Genomic DNA, 19,894 nt, shown 5'->3' with positions numbered 1-19,894 from the left:
CTGCCTGCTCATAAAAAAATTGTAAACCTAATCTTGAACTATTTCCTCTTCACCCTTGAAGCACGGTTTCCATTCCATACAGTTCAATGGACAAAAATCTCCAATTAATCTTAAACTACAAAATAAAAATAATAAAGTTCTGGTGCTGGCATTTCTTGCAGACAGACTCACCGCCATGAAAACCTCAAATCCTACATTGACAAGGAAACCAAAGGATCAGAAAAACCTGTCACAGCACCTCTTTGTCCACCACAAATCTCACATAGACTGTATTATCTTACCACTAACTCCAAATATAACTTTTTCAAATTATAAATTGTAACATAGCCTTTAGTCATATTTTCTCTTTTGATTTTAATAAATTTGAGAAGAAGTAAAGTTTACACCTAGTTAGTATAATCAGAATATGCTTAAATCAAACTAGTCAATATCAGACAGATTAGCCTATAAATGCATAAAAAACTTGATTATATGTTCATGTCTCATCACCATAATGCAGAACAAAATCATAACACAAAGACAATTAATAAATCTTTGAATGTGTGTCAAAAATAATATATAAAGAGTAAAACAAATTCAGGTAATGCTTGCTACCACTCAGCTTAAAAACACAGATTTACATATATAACACTATAATTTTGCCTGAAGTTTTGTACAGCTTTGAAACTCGGTCTCTCACATTACGGGAAAGGGGCTGGTTAGGGTATTCAAAATCATGGTGCTGAGTATACTTGGATCAATAAGGAAAGAAGATGAGGCTAGACAAATTAGCACACACAGACAAGATCCATTATAATAAATTTGTTTTTTCTTTTCTCTCATTTCATTATCATTCTGTTACAAGAAAACCATCTTGTAATATGATATTTCTTAGTTCAAAGCTAGATGCTAACTGTACAAAAACTGGAACTGTAGGTGAAATCTTTGCTCTGGTCCTGAGGGATCATTCTTTTGAAGGAATTATTTCTAATTGGAGTTTCCTTTATGTTCTTGACTTGATCCTTCATCTGAAAATGTCACTTCTAGCCGGCGTTTCTTTACAAAGTGTTCAACACGGTTTTCCAGGCTACCTGCAAAGAAACCATATTGTCAATAGTTGTGATCTTCAAGGTTGTGACACCACGTAGTCTTACTATATACAATGTCTCAGTTTTGCTACCTGGCTGATAGATGCAGCATACAAAATCATGTATACAAAGTGAGACTGTGATAGCCCGACACTTACGGCACGTCGGTCTCTGAAACAGAGGCTGATGCACTTTGGCCTCAATTCCATGAAGAAGAGAGCTACTCTGCTCTCTTATAGCACCACCATCAGACAGCATCCCTTGGCATTCCAGCAACATCGATCTTATCATTGTAGACCTGTGAGACAGCAGTGAGATATTCAGTGCACTAAGCATCATTAGGAGTGCTAGGTGAAAGTATGCATCCATACCAAGAAGACTTCACTACAGGTTTATCCATGTTACTTAACAACACACACACACACACAAATCCGTAAGTTTGTCAGATGACAACAGGATGCTGAATAAGTCATAATAATACACAATACACATACCTAGTACAATTCAAACTATTATAAAGAATATGGTGTGTGAAAAATTTCCACGTTAAGTCAGCACATCCTCAGACAGCAGATAAGTCAGACAACCAGAGAGGCTAACTGCCCCATCATAAAAAAGTCCTACGTTATGAAATATTATGCATGACCTTGGGATTTGAGAGGTTCTTTACAATAACCTAAGTAATGGAAAAAGCACATGAGCTTTGGAACCTGCAATGTCAAATTCATTGGAAAAAGTAACATTAAAATTAATGAAATACATAAGTTTGATTTAATGGGAGTGTAGGAATCAGACTGGACAAGGGAGGGAATGTACCAGCTGATGAATATACAACTGTCTATGGAGAAGGAAGTGGTAATCACCACTTACAGACAGGCCTTTTCAGATAAGTGAAAGAGATCAGTGGATAAGAGGGTAGAGTGTGTTAGTGATACAATGTTGTATAAAGAGTTTTGGGGAATACCAACTTTCACCTGAAGAAACAGATTCAGAACATCAGGTGATGGACAAAGTCCAGAAAAGTAGCAATAATAATTTTAACGCGTCATCAACAGAATCCTTTAGAAATGATTAAATACCAGTTTTCTTACTTCACAGTGTACATGGTCCACTCCTGTTGAAGACGGCATATTACTCCAATCAAAGCTTCTTTATTGATAACCCAATCAGAGCAGTCAAATTCACAGTGGAAGAGATTCAATGGAACATGACTAGCCAGACAATATTGTGGTTTCCTGTAGGAAATGCCAACATACATAATTATTCAACTCCATGACTGGATTCTGTAACAGGTATATTAGATTCAGCAAATGTATGTAAAACCAAATTTTGTGATAAAATAAAGGATTATGTGGTTTGAGTGAGGTGTAGTTCTTTTCTACAAATTTACATAGTCTTGACAAAGAAGTTAGGCTTCAATTATATAAAAATCCCATTCTCACACACTTCCCTCTATTATTCCACACAATCCATTCATATTGAGAGGAGCTAATGTCTTCCTCTGCCCGAAGTTTGAAAGGCGGTCATGACTATATGGCGCTACAACCCAGAAGACAGCCGTCTTCATACTCACTATCATGAGAACCTCAAATCCTACTTAGGATACGCGTGGAACTCACTACTTACCTCGGGTGACTTTCAATATCTAAGAGCTGTTTCATGACTTCCACCTTCTCTTTGCCTTGCCCAATAAGGAGAAGGATTCCCATGATGCACCTCACCTGATGCCACAGATATGCCTGGCCAACCAGTGTTAGTTCACACATGTCATATGCTGAAAACAATTTACAAATTCTCAGAGTACACTTTTTAGGGTTTCAGGTTTTTCCAGCTGTAGGCATGTGAAAACAACGACAAAGCTGTCCAAAAAGTGCCAACTACAGCCTGGACAGCCAGGGTTCAATCCCTGACAGCATCAAAAGTTTCCTCTTTCCCCAAGTCTCCTATCCAATGGGTAAGATGGCTGTTTTCTGCGTTAAACACCATGTAACATTTCAGAGGTCCTTGCTGCCTCCATCATCAAGGCACTGAGATGATGTAGGCAGCAAAGACCTCTGAAATGCTCTTAAATTTCTACCAGGCTACATGGCACTCACCGTTGTGAGAACCTCAAATCCTTCTTAGAAATGTATTACATGAAATTACATGCTGCAGGTTTCTTGTAACAAAATTACAAATTTTATGAACCTTATTCTTGAGTAAGGTTACAACCAAAACAATGTAATACTGATGAAGGAATGCAGTCACTAAATAAAGGAATTTCATTAAATTGTTAATTAAAAGTCTTGTAAACTAAGAACACAATCTTTATATTGAAGAGGTTTCACCACATGAAACTGAAATGACAATTTTTAAGTGCAACAAACCTGATGTAGTATCAGCATCATTACGAAAAGAGTCTGTAACTATAACCTTCACTTTTGCACTAATAATCCGTCTCTCATACTTCACAACCCCATTTGCAACATCCATTTTGCAGAGATTGCGAAAATCATGGCATCCAACCATGTACTGCACTGCTGTGTCCATTGCCTGTAAAACCAAATCAAAGCCATAGTAAGTGCTGCAGATTTTATTAATTTCACATCTGATCTTTTATAAACTAGAAAACATCAAAAATTCCATGTTAAATTATAACTTCTTGGGTAATTAGCCAAATCAGTACTGTGCATACTGATATAAGTGGTCAGGTGACACGACATCATTCTGTCACTAAGAAAACATCCAGTCTTATATAATGAAAGATCTCACTGAATTTAAGAACATGTTAAAATGAAACTTCATTACAAATTATTAATACACACCTCAATGTTCAGATTTCCCCGAGGGAAGAAGTACTTGTATGTCCGTTGTTTACAGTCAAACCTGGCACTTAAATTTGGAGGTACAGGACACCATGAGAACACCCTGATGTCAGTGGGGAGGACTCTGTTTAGGAGCTTTGGATAATCCAACTCCCCCTCCACAGCGTTGCCACATGCAGCCAATTGTTCCTGTGTCAGCTTGCTTCTGATATCAAGTGATACCACCTAAAAATAGAAAAAACCAAGACTCTAAATACCAACAGAAAAACATGACTGATATAGACCTATACAGCTGAAAAAGTATTGCTGAATAAAGGAGAGGTTCAAATGCAAACTTACGGCAAAGGTTAAAATGAAATAACTTTTAATCTGGTGCATCTAGACATATCTTTATTAATACAACTATGCTCATTCTACTGTTTCATCTGCCCTTGTATAACAATGAAACATGTATATGTTACTGTAGTTAGTGCAGTGATTTTCAAGCTGCATTTTACACAGGATGGCAGAGGTTTGATGGAGAAACAGCCAGCAATAGTGAATACTTTGATATCATGAAACAAAATCTGTTACATTTCCAAGATTATGAAGAATATTTTGTAACTCCATTACTATTGTAAATTTTAAAATATTATTACAAATAATGTGGTAAAACATTTGAACATTAATGCAGGATTTTATTATATTTCTAATACATTTTGAGCAACTTTACTTGCTAACCGTGAATTTCACAGAAGATTCTTTGTTGATGTAAGTGTTCAGAATGTATGATATATGACAATACAACAAAGAAAAATTAAAAATTTCAATTTACAATTGAAAATATTTTAGTTCCTAAAATAAAGCAAAATATAATCATGTAATTGTATAAAAGGTACCATGCACGTCCATGCACTCATACATCCACAAATTAAAATATGGTATGGTAGAATACAATATAATACCATGCCATACCTGACAAAATGAACTAACACCTTTGTCTGTACGCCCACATCGACCATAGTTGCTAGTCTGGCGACTTTCCACTAAACAACATCTCTCCAAGGCTGAAAACAAATGATATTCTATGGTGTTTGTGGTGTCTTCTTGTGTTGTGTAACCCTGATATTCCCATCCTAAATATAGCAACTTCAGTAGCACATGCCGCTTGGAACATCTGTGGATGAAATATAAGATACAAAGAACTAGAGGCCTTCTGATATAATTTTAAAATTCAAATTGGGGACTTCAGTACTACATGGGGTGACTGATCAGCATCATGCCTTTGCTACACTTTACCCATGGGGAAAGAACCCAGTACCCATTGGATGGGAGACTGGGTGGACCACAGAGCCGGCCTATATGCAGTCCAGTCTGTAGTTAGACACTTCACAAATGAGTTACCCCAGCTCATAGAAGGTATGAAAATCTTGGAAAACTGACTGATTATACAAGTACAGAGCTTCCTAAAACACGTGACTTTTCTTGTTATTAAAAAAATTCTTTGTTGTAATAGAAACCTGAGGTTCCCAAGCAGCATTTCAAAAATCCATATTAGACTATATTACCAGTCAGTTTCATCTTCACAGCTATTTCTCTAAGAACCACATTACTTACTTGGAAAAATCAAATTTCCGATTCTTCTTTACAGATAAGTGAGTTCCAGCACATTCCTTTGGAACTGATTTATTAATTATGTTCTTCAGTTGATTATTATGTATGTCCAATCGCAGTATGTGATTTATGAGCTCCTAAAAGACCAAAGTTGATTACATAATTCTGAAACATCTGACAAATTCTTTCATATTATGAATTGCCACATAAGCTTATTGCATACCTATGATAAAAATAACCAATCAGAATCATTTTACTCGATACAAGATGCTATAATTCATGGAAAGCATCTGCAATAAATTAATAAATTAACTGGATTTGTATTCAATGCTGTATGCAAATGTTCACATTAATTATGGCTTCTCCCTTGAATTTACATTGCCGTCTTGCCTTCCTATGCACACAAGAATCTAAAGCAATACATAACCTGTACTGTTGATGTTGGTCCTGTGGGTCATAAAGCTATGTGACATGTGGACAAGCACTGCCTCCATCCTAAAGATGCAGACAGTATGCTCTTCTAAAACTTTGGTATCTACCTGCAAGTCCACATAACATTAAAACCCCGAAGAACATCAACATCTTCACTGCAGAGAGACCCAGAAACCCCATAACCTATACTATCTAAATGGTATGTATCATGATCGACCACCGATTATACATTTGGTTATTTTACTTCTCTAGACAACGTCTCAAGTTCTTCAAGGGATATTTTTCTCTTCTTAGATCGTTTCAGTGACACATTTCCTGTATTCCCTATATCCTCCATACTGACAAACAATTTCTTCAAACTTCACCGAACACGAATAAACACAGGTCATACGCGTTTGCTAGTAATTTCAGAAACCAGTCCGTGATTAGCAAAGATGAATATATGAAGAAAAAGGCACATGAAAACTGAGCATGTACAACCAATGCATAACGCACAGGGTATACCAACATTGTCAAGATGACGTGCATTTAATTGCAGCGTTCGATTTCTGCACTGATTACAGCTCGAACTACAAAGAAACATAATTGGACATTCCTTGTAAAAGATATGGCTAGCAATGTTCGAATTGAATTTGTTAGGAGTTGCTATATAAAAACACAAGGCATACACTTATAAGTTCCAAACTACTTGAAGGTGGCTGCCTTATGGGTTCATCGCCCTGATGATGGAGGCAGCAAGGACCTCTGAAACGTCGGTAAACTTCTACCAAACTACATGGCTCAACAACTCACAAGACAGCCATATTCAAACTCAACATCGTGGAAACCTCAAATCCTCCATCTACTTTCACCCAACTTTTCTTGCATCCACCAACCAAACACTACTCAGTCACACGAAATTGTGATTAACTTTTAATAAACAAATCGATAAGAATTATGAAATAAAATCAAATTGTTTAACATTTATATAAGCCATTTATCACTTTCAGTTTCAAATAACCAGAAACTGGTACATGCCAAAATTATAATTTCATAGAAAATTCCTGATTTTCATAAGATTCTCATTCAACAAAACATGCAGACTTCATTCCTTACTGTTGGTGACCATAACTGAGCAATATCATCATTGCATTTTGGGAACTTCTTGAGCGACTGCTGGCTTCTCAGGAAGGACTCGGCTCCATGGAGTACGTAAGAAAGCAAGTTTCAATAAGTTCCTTTTGTTCCTACTGCTTGCCACCATCCTTGCTTAGTACTTTAATCTGTAGACCTAATGTTAAAATTTGGTCAGGTACACCCAAACTTGCTTTTAATTGAAGATGTAATTACATTCTGATCTTGCGTTCAGTTTTGCTTAGAAATAAAATACTGTTGCCTTGCGTAAGCACAGAAATATATCCAATCTTTCATTAATTTACTATGTATTTTGAGAACTAGCTTGACTAATGAAAAATCATAGATTGTGCCTTTACACTGTGAACTTGAATGCCTGTTACTGGCCACAGTTTTACTGCGACTTTTGCTACTTGTTTCCATTTTCTGCTTGTTATTGGATATGGCAAAATTTTTAAGAAGTATGACTTAAAAAATTTTACCTTTCACAGCTTCCATTCCATCTTTTTTTTACATCTTCAGGTTTTCTAGAATAGTTCGTTTTTACTGGATCTTATTTTATTTACCCTCATCATGTAATTATTTGAACAGTCAGTGGTATTCAAAGTGGGAGCCCTACTTTATACAAGAAATGGTTCACAAAATTTACTACAAACACTTGAAGGTAACGATGGGAACTTCAAAGGGAAAGAGGATGTTATAAAGGCATGGTACTGAATAAAAATAAAACAACTGCATGAAAAACTGATTTCCATTAAAGTGACAAAACACTGAGCATATCCATTCAGTAGAACAAGAAAACAATAATAATGTGACAATGAAAAAAAGGGAGACCAGCATTGTTCTGAGGATTTAGAAAGGCTGAAACATTTAAGTTCATTGAACAGTTACTAAAGATCAAACATAATACATAACATTTCGATGATGTCACCATAGCAGAGAACATGGTGGCCTCCCTTGGCAATTCGCTATCCTTTATGTACTATATTCAAACAAGTACCAGTCTTAAGAAATGTTCTCTTCATTTTTTGTGGCTCAATGGAAACTCACAACAGAATTTTCCTGAGTTGTGACCGTCTCATTCGATTCATGCTAACGTATCTCAATGTGGGTTAACATGAATCGAACAGGATGAAAATTGTTGCTGCGAGCAATCCGACCACTCGCAACAATCAGTCGGGAATCATACGGAGAATTGATTGCTTGGTCCTCATTTAAAAACAGTCGCCGGTTAAGATTATCCTCACGCCACACCGACACACAGAGCAGACAAAGTACCACTGAGATAGTGTGCTGTATGCATGTGCACCTTTAACTGAAACACTGACATCTACACAGACACACGGCTACACTAGTTGAATGGCAAGTCCGAGCAGCAAGTAGGATATTGAATGGATCCGAGGAGAACTGTACAAATATACACGTTTCAAGCGTCCCGTGCTGGTACGGCGTGGAAACTTGGTGCAAGAAGGGAACATGGAAGACATTTAAATCATCAACATACACCTTAAGAGAAACAAAAGTAGAACGGCATCGAATCACTGCGAAGAAGAAAACCAAGCAATGGGAAAATGTTTCAACAAATGAATCAGACAAGATCTCATATAGGTATATTCCGTTTGACACTGTCAACACTGGCAATCATTTAGATCTTTGTCTCGTTCCTCAGCATGGTTTTTCTTAGCAGAGTGGGTAGTATGATTGAGCTCCACGTTCCCACTTCTCTCCCGCCTGCCAACAACTGGAAATGTTACTATGCTTGAAACTGTCTTGGCCAGGGCTCACTTATCATTTCATCAAATACTCTGTTACTACCGGAGGCACTTCAGTGTAATTTCCAAATAGCATTTCCTCTTTAGCCCGCCTCTTCCACGTCACCGTAGGAACCCACAAAGAGCAATTGCACACACTCGTGGCAGCTCCAGTACTGACCAACTGACCAGTCATTGAGCAAAGAACAAATTGTTCAGGGGAAATTTCACGGCCTCCCCAACTTCCAGACTGCCACACAAGCAACACACGCACACACGCACACATTGGTTATTCCAGCTTGTTTGTTGGCTTGCTCACTCACTTTGGATGGATCTGTCTCAGGACAATGGCCAAGCAACCTCCCTGCCAGTGAAGCACATCACATGCATGCACACACACAGACGCACAGCTTGCTGCACTCTTCAGAAAGTTCGACAACTTAACACCGGACCTCGAACGTCGGGTTCGACTCAGGTCCGGCAGACCGCCATCACGGATTCGATTCTGCTGCCATTATGTTGTGGACTTGCTCCAACTTGTATGCCAGTCTTTGCTTCTGTGAGAATTCGTCCTCTTCTAATGTCACAGTCAATTGTTCATTGTACTTCATTGCATAAGTATAGAGCTCATGAAGAGCACAGTTGGTGTTGAACTCAGTGGTGTGCAACTGAAACATGAAGAAAATTAATGCTTAATATACATCCCTTAATCAGCTGTCACACAGCCATTAAGGCACGCTTTTTGAACAAATAAAGTAAAATCTTTGTATAATGAACACGAGTACAAGAATACTGTCCATCCCCTGTCAAAAGTATCTCATCATCTGAAGGAAAACTATTTCACAGTAACAAATATTGATACAACATTTCAATGTAATGCAGCAAAACCATATGTGTTAACCAAACCCACACAAATCCTATATTGGTAACAAATGGTGTTTCAAAATTAAATAATACTGTTTCTTTCATACAGTTTATTACATGCACACCAGATGTCACAAGCTTGTTTACAAGACTGGCAGATATTAACTCTTTTCAGTCCTCTGTCCTACAGAGTTACATATATTTTTCTCACTTCAAGTCAAGTGACAATATTATTCACATGCACTATAATTTATACTTGAATTAAAGACATGGTAAACAGCTCGTACCCGAGACTCTTCAGCTAACATGGCATTCATATCTTGGTCTGAGATGGCTGGCATCATCTTGATGTCTGAGTAATATCTCTCCACCCATTCTTTGTACGATGGAATGTCCTTCGCATAAAGCAGCTTGGAACTTGGTGAATCCTTACCTGTTGGTTATAAACCAATGTTTATATTAGTAATTCTGGATGCGCCTGCTACATACAATAAACAAGTTAATAAAAGCCAAAAAAGGAAACACATTACACAGTGAAATCTTACCCAGTCTGTGATCCGAAGTCGAACAAGAATCCATGAAAGTTTGTGCTACGACGGAAAGGCAGGAATCTACTATATTGGACTTATGGATATCAAATACAAAATTTGGATTCTTTATTAAGTTGACCCAGAATCGAAGAGGCAAACTGAAAAAGAAGTTAATTCATAAATAACTTTACCACACTCAACACTTATTTCATTCTTATAAGAATTATCATTTTCCACAAATGCTTTTAAAACTATTTCAAAATTTATATGATTTATTCTTGATTTATGTGAGCGGTATTATCTATTATTTTAAAGTTCCTCAAAGACAGCTAATTCCTCCACTGGCTCAGCATTATTCTGGCTTTTATTTGGAGGTAGGTATTAAGAATAGAGTAAGAAAACCTCAATTATAATTATAAATAAATACCAATTACCTAAGTGCTAACATACTTCAAATTGTTCTATATCCTAAGAGTCAGTTAAAATAAAGCCTGAATTTCCTCTTCACATTAGTCAAGTTGGAGAAGAAGGAAGTTTATATGTACAAATTCAAAACCAAACAATCTAACATTTAACCTTTACTGTCCATTTGTCACACCTTACACTGATCCATGTATCGAAGTAGTATGTCGCTACACTGTTCCTCCCCGGAGTTTAAGTCTGCCTGGCATGGTATGGAAATTTCAGAGGTACTTGTTGCCTCCACCATCAAGGCAATGAGTGCTTGATTACAGAGGCAGCAAGTGCTTCTAAAATGTTGGTAAACTTCTACCAGACTAAACAGTGCTACAACCCAGAAGATAGACATCTTCATACTTATGGCCACGAGAAACTTAAATCCTACTTCAGTTTGAATCTTCATGTTTCCTTGTGATGGATGTTGTTACCTATTGCTTTTCCAAGTATGAACAACTTCTGGATCAGAGATGCCATGCTGGAGGGCTTGGTCGTCTAGGAAGTCAAACATGTACTTGATGGCCAGAGGTAAAGCACTTCCTCGATGAGCTGTGCTGAAGATTGTTTCAAACAAATCATCCACAAACTTCTGGAGGGTGCCCTAAAATGAAGTTATTACACAAGAGTGCAATTAGCAAAAAGTAGTAACACAGAAAAATGCTATTATACCAAACAGTAACAGAGTGAGGTTTGAGGTTATCGCAGTGTTTAAGATGTCAAATTTGGTCTTCTGAATCATCTACTTTCATGACAGCTTCTATAGCTGAAGATGGCTGTTTTCTGGGTTGTTGCACCATGTAGTCTGGTAGACTATATGGTGCAACAACCCAAAAGACATGTATCTTCATATCTGCCACCATGAGAATTCAAAATCTCAGCTACTATATGTAAACCATGTAAATTATCTAAACATCAAAATGTTAATCCACTCCAAAATAAAATAAAAATAATATAATAATAATAATAAAACACTTAAAATTTTCCATAAAAAATGTCAAATAGTGGTTGGATCAAAACAACAGTGTTCTAAGAGCAGAAACAATATAACTGTGTTCCTATTCTTCTGCTTACCTTGGTTGCCAGTAACCTGGTGAGATAAATCTCAGACACCATCTTATTGCCTCGTTCCCCTTCTTTCTGGGTATCTGTGTCATGGTGTTTGACCAGGTGCCAGACCTATAAGCCACGAAACTCTTACAATGACAAATAAAACAGCTGACGTAGAACACGCCTCAAAGCCCACACACAGAAAAATTCCACCAAGAAGGAAAATATTGGATCTACCAAGAGTCCACAGTACCTGAAAAAACCAGAAACAAAATGTCTGGTATGCATCAGGACACATTTTTGTGATGCCAGATAGATTCTCAAAAGCACGTTGCACAGGATATACTGCACTGTTGGTTAATAAACATCTTAACCGCAACAGCCACGGTGTTAATTAAGTAGTTCACTGTCTTTTAAGACATTACTATAATGTGTATATAACAAGGGTGCTTGTATCCTCTACAAGTGCCACTATCACACATTCATCTACCATAATCTGTACCAAGAAAATGTGTTGTCAATTTAAATTTCATTAGCAATATTGTAATTTGACAATTTTATCATTGGAATAATTATTACTGTGCCTACAATTCTACCTCTCACAATTACTTGAGATTTAGGTAAGGGGGAATATAAACACCAAATTAATAATTACAGCAGAGGAAGCAACGTCTGTCTGGATCAGGTAACATCGCAATCTTTACTTACAGGGAACAAAAACGCTCATGAAAACAATTCCATATTATGGATATCCTCATACAACTGAAATTCTGAACTCAAAAGAGACACAAACTAGCCTGCGTAAAGTCTAAAATGTGTTTTACACAAAGGATTTGGATTATACTATGCCCTGACCTTGAGTCCTCCATCATGGTCATGATTGAGTGGTGATGTGGCACGGCTCAGTGGTGGACTTGCTGAGCTGAATTTGGACAAATTAAGTGTCTCATACTTATGAGACTTGTCTGTCTTCTCTGGGAGAATTGACAGGTTATAGAAGGATGATTGTTTTGAGACTAGATTCAGTGCACCTCCATCTGGTACCTGGACAAAAAGTTCAAAATTATTAGGATATACACAAAATTTAACATTTATCTTTTTTGAATAGGGGATATAAACCCCATATCACTATGTGGCTGCTATCCAGACATAAGCTCCAGTGGTATGCAAGTGTGATGATGCACTACTAGCAGAATCTCACACAAGTTGCATTGCACTGATGAAACAGGTTAAAGACAATTCAAAGATTCACCATTAAGGCAAGCTGAATTTATTTGATGCATGACATGGTTCTTTCTACACATTTCACATACAGGACAACAGCTGCTGAGGTGGATATAAGTTCTGAATAAGGAAATATATCTCTCCTATAATGTAACCACGGGGTACGCAGTGGCCGCGCGGTCTGAGGCGCGGGCCTTGTGCCGCTTGGTTGTAGGGACCGTGGTTTCGAATCCCACTCAAGCCATGGATGTCTGTCCGCGTTTTTCTGTGTTGTGCTGTCCTGTGTACAGGTAGAGGCCTTGCAACGGGCCGATCCCTCGTCCATGGAGTCCTACCAAAATGTCTATAGATCAAGCCAACGTAAAGTTAGGACCCACAGTGCTCAGGCACTTGAAGAACGGGTCGTTCCCAGTATCCAGTAATGTAATCATAGCATTACAATATTTTGGTTTACAGCACAATGTAGTCATTAGGTTGTATCCCAACATTTGAAGTAAAATGCTGCCCTCATCTTCAGAGTTTAAACATTAAGAAGGATACAGCATATACTTCAGGGACTGCTATATTTATTTGAATACAAAGAAAATATTTCAAATGGAGCAATCAACCTTTCATTGAGAGCAAATCACAACTAAAGAGTTTACTTATTACTTTACATTTAAGCAGGTCTATGCTGAGTGAAGCATACTCACCCTGTAATGATTTAAAGTGTTTCGCTTCTTCCATTCCCCTTCTGTTTTCGTTGTGCTGTCTTCATCGTAAAGTATCAGTCTCCCTGAAGTTCCTGTTCTCCACTCTAGTACAAACAAGATCAGCATTAATTGCCTAATACCTAAAGTGGCTGACAGGAACGAAGGCGAGTGGCATGCAAAGAGACGGTGAAAAACAAACTGTGGCATTGCCCTCGCTAATAATTCTTTGCACACTTCAAATACATATATCACATGCTTAAACAGTATCCTTGGGAATATTATGGACTAGCATTTGATGACTGGGAGAAATACGGGAAGGTCTATAGCTCCGGTAGGAATAAGGCCAAGCACAATGGAATATCCAAACTCACCAAGATCTAGATCATCCTTGCGTGGCCGCTGGCTGTAAGGTGTGGCACGGTATATTGTATCGAGTGCCTTCTCTTTCACTTGAGAAATAGTGTCACAATCTAAAACCTTAACTGGAACATTCTCTGTATTTGGATCCAACCCACTCACAAAAACAGCTTGCTGCGATATTGACACATACACCGTCTGCAAATATTCAGATTAGTACGATTCAGTATAATTTGCTCTCTACAACTTTATATATGACTGTCTCAAAATAAATATAAAGGGAAGGGTACGCTCTATATGAGAAGACTTGACTGCATTCAGTCACTGTAAAAGCTTCAAATCTTACTCAAACAATAATCAGACCCGACTACAAGTCTGATGTCTTGATGATCACACCTGTTAAATCCACTAAGAAATGTTATTTAGTAATGGGATTATTATTTATGTAATGCATTAATAGCATACAAACTGCTGTATATAACAGCATCTGTTAAATAATATTAAAGGTTCAAGTACTATCCACAGATCACGAGAAAAACCCTGCTGAGGGAAGTCGTTTCTGGTGTGGCGCGGGGGGAATGTTACTTATCAGCTGGACTAGAGGGCTGCTATTGGTGGGAAGTGTGACACGTCAGAGTTTTACGCTACTACACACAGACTGAAAACATCAAGCAGTTAAGAGTAGCGTCTTGTGAGTGCACCTCTGTGTTCGGTGGGTGTTGCGATAATATTCTAGACTAAATCACTGTGCCGCTGTGAGGTAATCTTAAAGCTGTACCCATTAGAACACATGAAAGATTGTTGTCTGTTGTTCGTTCAGTGGTTGTGGAATGAATGCTTTTAGGAGAGGTCGTCACTCACCGCGAAATCTTGTGCATGCGCGTATATCAAATTCCTAGCAGGGATTTTCTCCTGATCTGTGGACTGTAGATATAATACTACTGTCCTTTTTAGATTAAAACAAGAATAATGCAATTAAGCAGCCCTCCCTGCATTGCATAAAATGAATGAAGTCCAGTCATAATGGAATTTCAAAATATGTAGTGGGATTCCTGTTGCAAATTACAAAAAAAATAGTTTAAACTGTGTCATGTATACGTCAATATGAGCCATGGCAGCTCAATCAATACAGCAACCTCAACATCCAGAACTGGGTTTTAAACAGAGGCAGAAATTTTCCTCTTTGCCAACATGCCCAGGCCACAGAAGCAATAATGTATGCAAAAGATATCTTTCAGTTTCTCCTCATAAACTGGGGACTAATTATGTGAAGATGACAACTGCAGAAATATACAAAGGATAGCTTTCCTTTCATAGTGGTTTTCATTACAAAGATGGAGGTTTTATTACATTTCAATGGCCACTTAAGCATACCATTGGTTTGAAGTCGATGGACTGGCGAATGAGTTTCTCTTCACTAAGAGAGTAACGTGCTTCTGAGCTTATGGCATCAACAGGTCCCTTGTCAACTTGCTGTTTCATGGCTCGGAAAAGCATGAACAAGGGCTCCCCCGCACATTCTCGCAGGAACTTATATAGGAGGAACGTGAACCATGCGGACAGCATCTTCTCAGCAACGCTCTCCGTTCTGTAACATCAGTTACCAAGAGTGTTATGAACCGAAGGAGTTGTGGTCATTCTGTCTTACGTTATTTAACAACATTTTATGAAGTAATGAATACATGTAGCATTACATAATACATATTATTTCCCAAAACAGCATTAACCAACTCATCTTTGAAATGGAGAAGTGTTGGGATTTCTTTGTGGTACGGACAGAATTATTATTAATATAAATTATTTAGACGAAGATTGGCTTCAGAGGGATCAAATGAGAAAATGAAATCAGGCAGAGGGAATGGGTGATTCACAATACTACATGACCAATGAACAATGACGGTGTGCAAATTAACACTACTTGACCAGGAAATGTATTGAAGTGGATATGAGCTCAGAATCACAAGGAACGAAGGAAGAAATCCTGAAGAATAGCGCAAATCAAAAGCCAACTGTACACAACATAAGGAAATTGCTAAAAATACAAAATGACAAAAGCATGTAGGGTAATAAACAACACTTAAAGTATACATAATTATGTTGTATTTGAAGGATTTGAATTAAGATGACTGTTGATTCAACTGTACGAACCAAATAACCACCTAAAAGCAACCACAAAATATGTTGGGATTAATTTGTCCTATTAAGAATTCAAACAAGTATATACAGTTGAGATATCACAGAACTAATCTGCTCAGGATGAAGTGTCAATGTTTTCATTGCTCATTCTTTCCCTAAACTAAAAAAGTTTCAGTTAAATAGACGTCTCAGACCTTCTCAGCAACAGTTTGGGATGACTCTTCCCTTCCATGCACTTCTCTATTAACTCAGCCAGAAGTGTCTTCAGAATGTCTGTGCAGTACTCCATCTTGCTCTGCAATGTTACCATGATAAGGGAAGCAACATTCACTCTGAAATAAAACATCATCAATGTTAGGATCTTCTGCAACAGCCGGTCTTAATTACCGTTAACTTGGATATAAAAGCAAATATGTTAACATTTCTCCACCAAAAGTCTTTGTGAATTACTTGGTTCTTGCTTTCAAACTGTGAAGTCTAGGACATCACACCCAAGACAATGCTACAAAAACTGAATCAGACAAAAATTTCATTTTTTTTAAAACTCTCGACTTCACATGTAATTAAATCTCTCAGATGTCCACATATTTTCCACGGCATTTCTTGTTAAAATAGTCACAATGTGTTTTGGCTAATAAGACCGTGTTCCACAATGCAAAAGTGGGTAAAATATTTTATGTACCTTTAACGTTTGTGGACAACAGATGAGTAGGGAATCATTTTGTTACACAGTTTCTACAAGTATAAATAACAACAAACCTGTCTCTCATGGAGAAATATCTGTTGCTCTCAAGTGTGCGAATGAAAAGGAGCAGAAAAGTTTTGTTCATTATCAGCTGGCCAAAGAGCCGAAGTCCCTTTTCTTTGCGAATCAATTCTGGTCGTTCCCACTGCAGCACTACATGATCATCAATGTTTGGGAAAAGGATTTTCATAGCATATGTGCGATAATCGAGGAACGGAATGCCACCTGATGTGAGGTCCCCTGTCAGATCTGTCATTTCAGTCTGCAGTTCAGCAAATGCTGTAACAATAAAATAAATTTAATCTGAGCATAACACTACGAGCAATCAGCATCAGTATTAATCAAGTTCTGTGCCACAAAGCCTCGGTTCCACGCACAACCTACCAACCAAATGAGCCATCATGGCTCTATACTTACAATTAAACTGTTCTTGGAAAACATTGTGTGATAAATCAGTCATGCCAGACACAAAATGGCATCCACTATTTCTCTTGTGTTCCCCTATCTACATTTCCTCAGCATTGTAAACAACCAGTGTAATTTTACTGTATCGGAACAGGGGATTTAGCCCCCTGTATTATAGTACTACCGGCCTGACTTTAATAATGTAGTTTATGGTTATTTGGTACACAAGTCTGGTGCATGGCAAGCAGAACTTCATAAAAGCCACTGTACATGATAAATAAAGGTTAAAATTACTAATGTGTATTTATTGTGTACCATAAAGACAAGATAAAAGTGACAGGCAGTTAAATGAGTCATATCTACAAACAGAACCACTTCTCACCTTCCTTGCATTCAGCAGCAACTCTGAGTTCGAGTATATCCATCTGTTCTTGCATATTTTTAAGAACACGATTGCTCTCTGTGGACTTGCGTCTGTACGCAATAAGGAATGCTATGAAGATGAGCACTAGAAGAACGATGCCCGCGATGACTCCTATGAGGGCTGGTTTTGAAAGTGGGCCATTTAATCCAGCTGGTGATGCATAACTCAGCTTCCCTATTATATATTTCAACTTGCCCCCACCAACTTCAACCTGAAGGCAGAGATTAATATTTAAACATTCAAAAATTGAAAATAACTTCAGATATATGTCGATATAGTACGCATGGTAAACGCAACTGAGCTGCAAGAAGTCAGGTTAGGTACATATTACAGGGCTTATAACAAACTGATTAAATGTGATAATTTGAAATCAAGTTTCTATTCCCAACATACTCACCACAACTTGGGGGAGCTCCTGAGGGTTTGGACGGCCATCTTCATCAACACCTGGAGGCTGGGTTACTGGAGGTCGGCATGTCAGTTGTTGACGAGACAGTGAGGTCACATTGCACAGGCTGTTACCAATTCTCACCGTCACATCCGACTCCTGACAAGCACGGTCCAGATGCTGACCCTAAAAAATTATTTCAACTTCAACATAAATACATACTCCTGACAATTCAAATATATATCAATGCCCTAGTCAGGGATGTTGAGCCACCCATTAAGGATTTGGTTTCCTCACTTTGTATACAACAGACTAAATGAAAAAAAGATAAATATTCTCAGTTGCTGGCATTCAATCAATCACAACTATGACGCATACAGAAACATGTACAGTGGTAAAGAAGTTCAGTAAAAACAACTAAGTATTAATTATAAGTGGAAAAGTAGATAAACTGGTTATCCATATTTTCTTAATTTTAAAATTGTAAGCACAGTAAAATGTTACACTAATATCTCCCAAAATATAAAGAACTGTAGAGCCACAAATTAGTAAGAAGTAAGTAAATAATTAAAAAAAACTTACATTTATAGTTAAGTAGTCACTCTTGTAATATTTGATTTCCTCCTCAAAAGGTTCATATACTGGATTTGGATATAGCAGGAAAAATGAGTAGCCTTCCTTGACTGATAAGTTCTGGACTCCAGTCACATTGTCCATTCGAAAACCATACTGCAGAGGCAATGGATGTTCTGCATCCAAGGGCTCTTGAACTATGATCTTAGGCGATGGACATGCCATGTTGGAATTACTCAACACCATACATTGCTGTAACAAATTGCAATATTATCAGACCAACTCTAAAGTATGCACTCCTCTTTTAAAAAAAATGTACTGTCTCCATTATCAAGGAGCCATGATAATGGAGAAAGTACAAACCTCTTCAGATGTTGGTCAACTTCTATGAGACTACGCAACACAGTATTTCAAACATGCTGCCATGAAAACCAGAAATCTCACTCTGTCAACGTCGTGTTTTTTTATAAAAGAAAAGAGTATTTGTTTACTTACGCTGCCAAACATTTTATCCTTGTAGTACACATACATCTGTGGGTTCTGAATGTAGGCCAAGTTCTTCCCAGACACTGAAATTTTGATTCCACCAGCAGGAATTCCTTTAGGAATTTTAATCTGAAATACGCAAAAAAATAAAGTCACTGCAATTACAGAACAGCATAAATAAATAGTTGATGGGCATGTTGCTCACCTACTATATATTAATTTATTTTTTATTGTTTAACACCCAGCTTTGTAAAGTACCTGAAAACATGAACAATTTCCGGTCATAAATTTAACAAAAAGATTGAAAAATGTATAAAAGATAGTCGGTTGATCGTCGCTTAATTAGCTGTAACCCTCTGGTTACGGCTACCCGCGGCACAATAAGAATTCAAAATTTAAAAGTGCAAGAACCATGGAATGAGAAAGTGTGTCAGTAAGAAATGTTATCTCAAATAAGGAAAGATGCTAGGAAAATTGTGCGGGAACAGCTCCAGCAGGGTAATGGTTAAAAGGTACAGTTGCTTCTGTGCTCATGCACCAAATCATGAAAGTTTATAGAAATTTGCAGACAAAACACTACACTTTCTACACCTGGGAAACAGATAAAGCTGAGATATTCCAACTTCGACAATGAATGAAATTTCCACAAACTTAAACTTTGTCAACAACAGAAACTACCCTTATAATTTTACGTACCAATGCAGCATTCAAATTCATGGTGCACATCTGTGCTAACTCACACAAAAAATTAATAAACCTTTACCATTGCTGGTGACATCATCAAGGTGACAAATGAGGAAACAAGGA

The 19,894-nt window shown here is 37.5% G+C and overlaps 2 protein-coding genes across 3 annotated transcripts in view; both read right to left on the bottom strand.

Annotated features, from left to right (window-relative positions):
- Window positions 1-786: 786 nt before the first annotated feature.
- Window positions 787-6,388, bottom strand: LOC110833441 (tRNA pseudouridine(38/39) synthase). Its single transcript, XM_022071504.2, has 9 exons — window positions 6,141-6,388; window positions 5,468-5,601; window positions 4,826-5,027; window positions 3,872-4,096; window positions 3,434-3,599; window positions 2,694-2,841; window positions 2,159-2,302; window positions 1,226-1,365; window positions 787-1,070 (listed from the first exon to the last, which is right to left on the bottom strand). The coding sequence occupies exons 1-9, from the start codon at window positions 6,231-6,233 to the stop codon at window positions 967-969; spliced, it is 1,356 nt and encodes a 451-aa protein (XP_021927196.2). The 5' UTR covers window positions 6,234-6,388; the 3' UTR covers window positions 787-966.
- A 1,354-nt stretch (window positions 6,389-7,742) lies between these two features.
- PlexA (plexin A) overlaps window positions 7,743-19,894 on the bottom strand; it is a 173,554-nt gene continuing 161,402 nt past the window's right edge. For both annotated transcript variants that reach the window (XM_087355990.1, XM_087355991.1), the window contains exons 14-28: window positions 19,097-19,216; window positions 18,611-18,853; window positions 18,038-18,214; window positions 17,599-17,851; window positions 16,826-17,090; window positions 16,261-16,398; window positions 15,305-15,518; window positions 13,945-14,128; window positions 13,574-13,677; window positions 12,513-12,701; window positions 11,682-11,786; window positions 11,042-11,211; window positions 10,170-10,312; window positions 9,912-10,057; window positions 7,743-9,428 (exon numbers count right to left, since the gene is read on the bottom strand). In XM_087355990.1, coding sequence (XP_087212116.1) covers window positions 9,252-9,428; window positions 9,912-10,057; window positions 10,170-10,312; window positions 11,042-11,211; window positions 11,682-11,786; window positions 12,513-12,701; window positions 13,574-13,677; window positions 13,945-14,128; window positions 15,305-15,518; window positions 16,261-16,398; window positions 16,826-17,090; window positions 17,599-17,851; window positions 18,038-18,214; window positions 18,611-18,853; window positions 19,097-19,216 — 2,628 coding nt within the window. In that variant the 3' untranslated portion in view covers window positions 7,743-9,251. The remainder of the gene's footprint in view (window positions 9,429-9,911; window positions 10,058-10,169; window positions 10,313-11,041; window positions 11,212-11,681; window positions 11,787-12,512; window positions 12,702-13,573; window positions 13,678-13,944; window positions 14,129-15,304; window positions 15,519-16,260; window positions 16,399-16,825; window positions 17,091-17,598; window positions 17,852-18,037; window positions 18,215-18,610; window positions 18,854-19,096; window positions 19,217-19,894) is intronic.

This window comes from Zootermopsis nevadensis, unplaced genomic scaffold (genome assembly GCF_977971745.1).
Source record: "Zootermopsis nevadensis isolate Lab colony 2312 unplaced genomic scaffold, Znev_1.0 Znev_ptg000025l, whole genome shotgun sequence".
Lineage (NCBI taxonomy): Eukaryota > Metazoa > Arthropoda > Insecta > Blattodea > Termopsidae > Zootermopsis > Zootermopsis nevadensis.
Note: the sequence above shows the minus strand (reverse complement) of the source record. Positions and strands in the feature narration are given on the sequence as shown.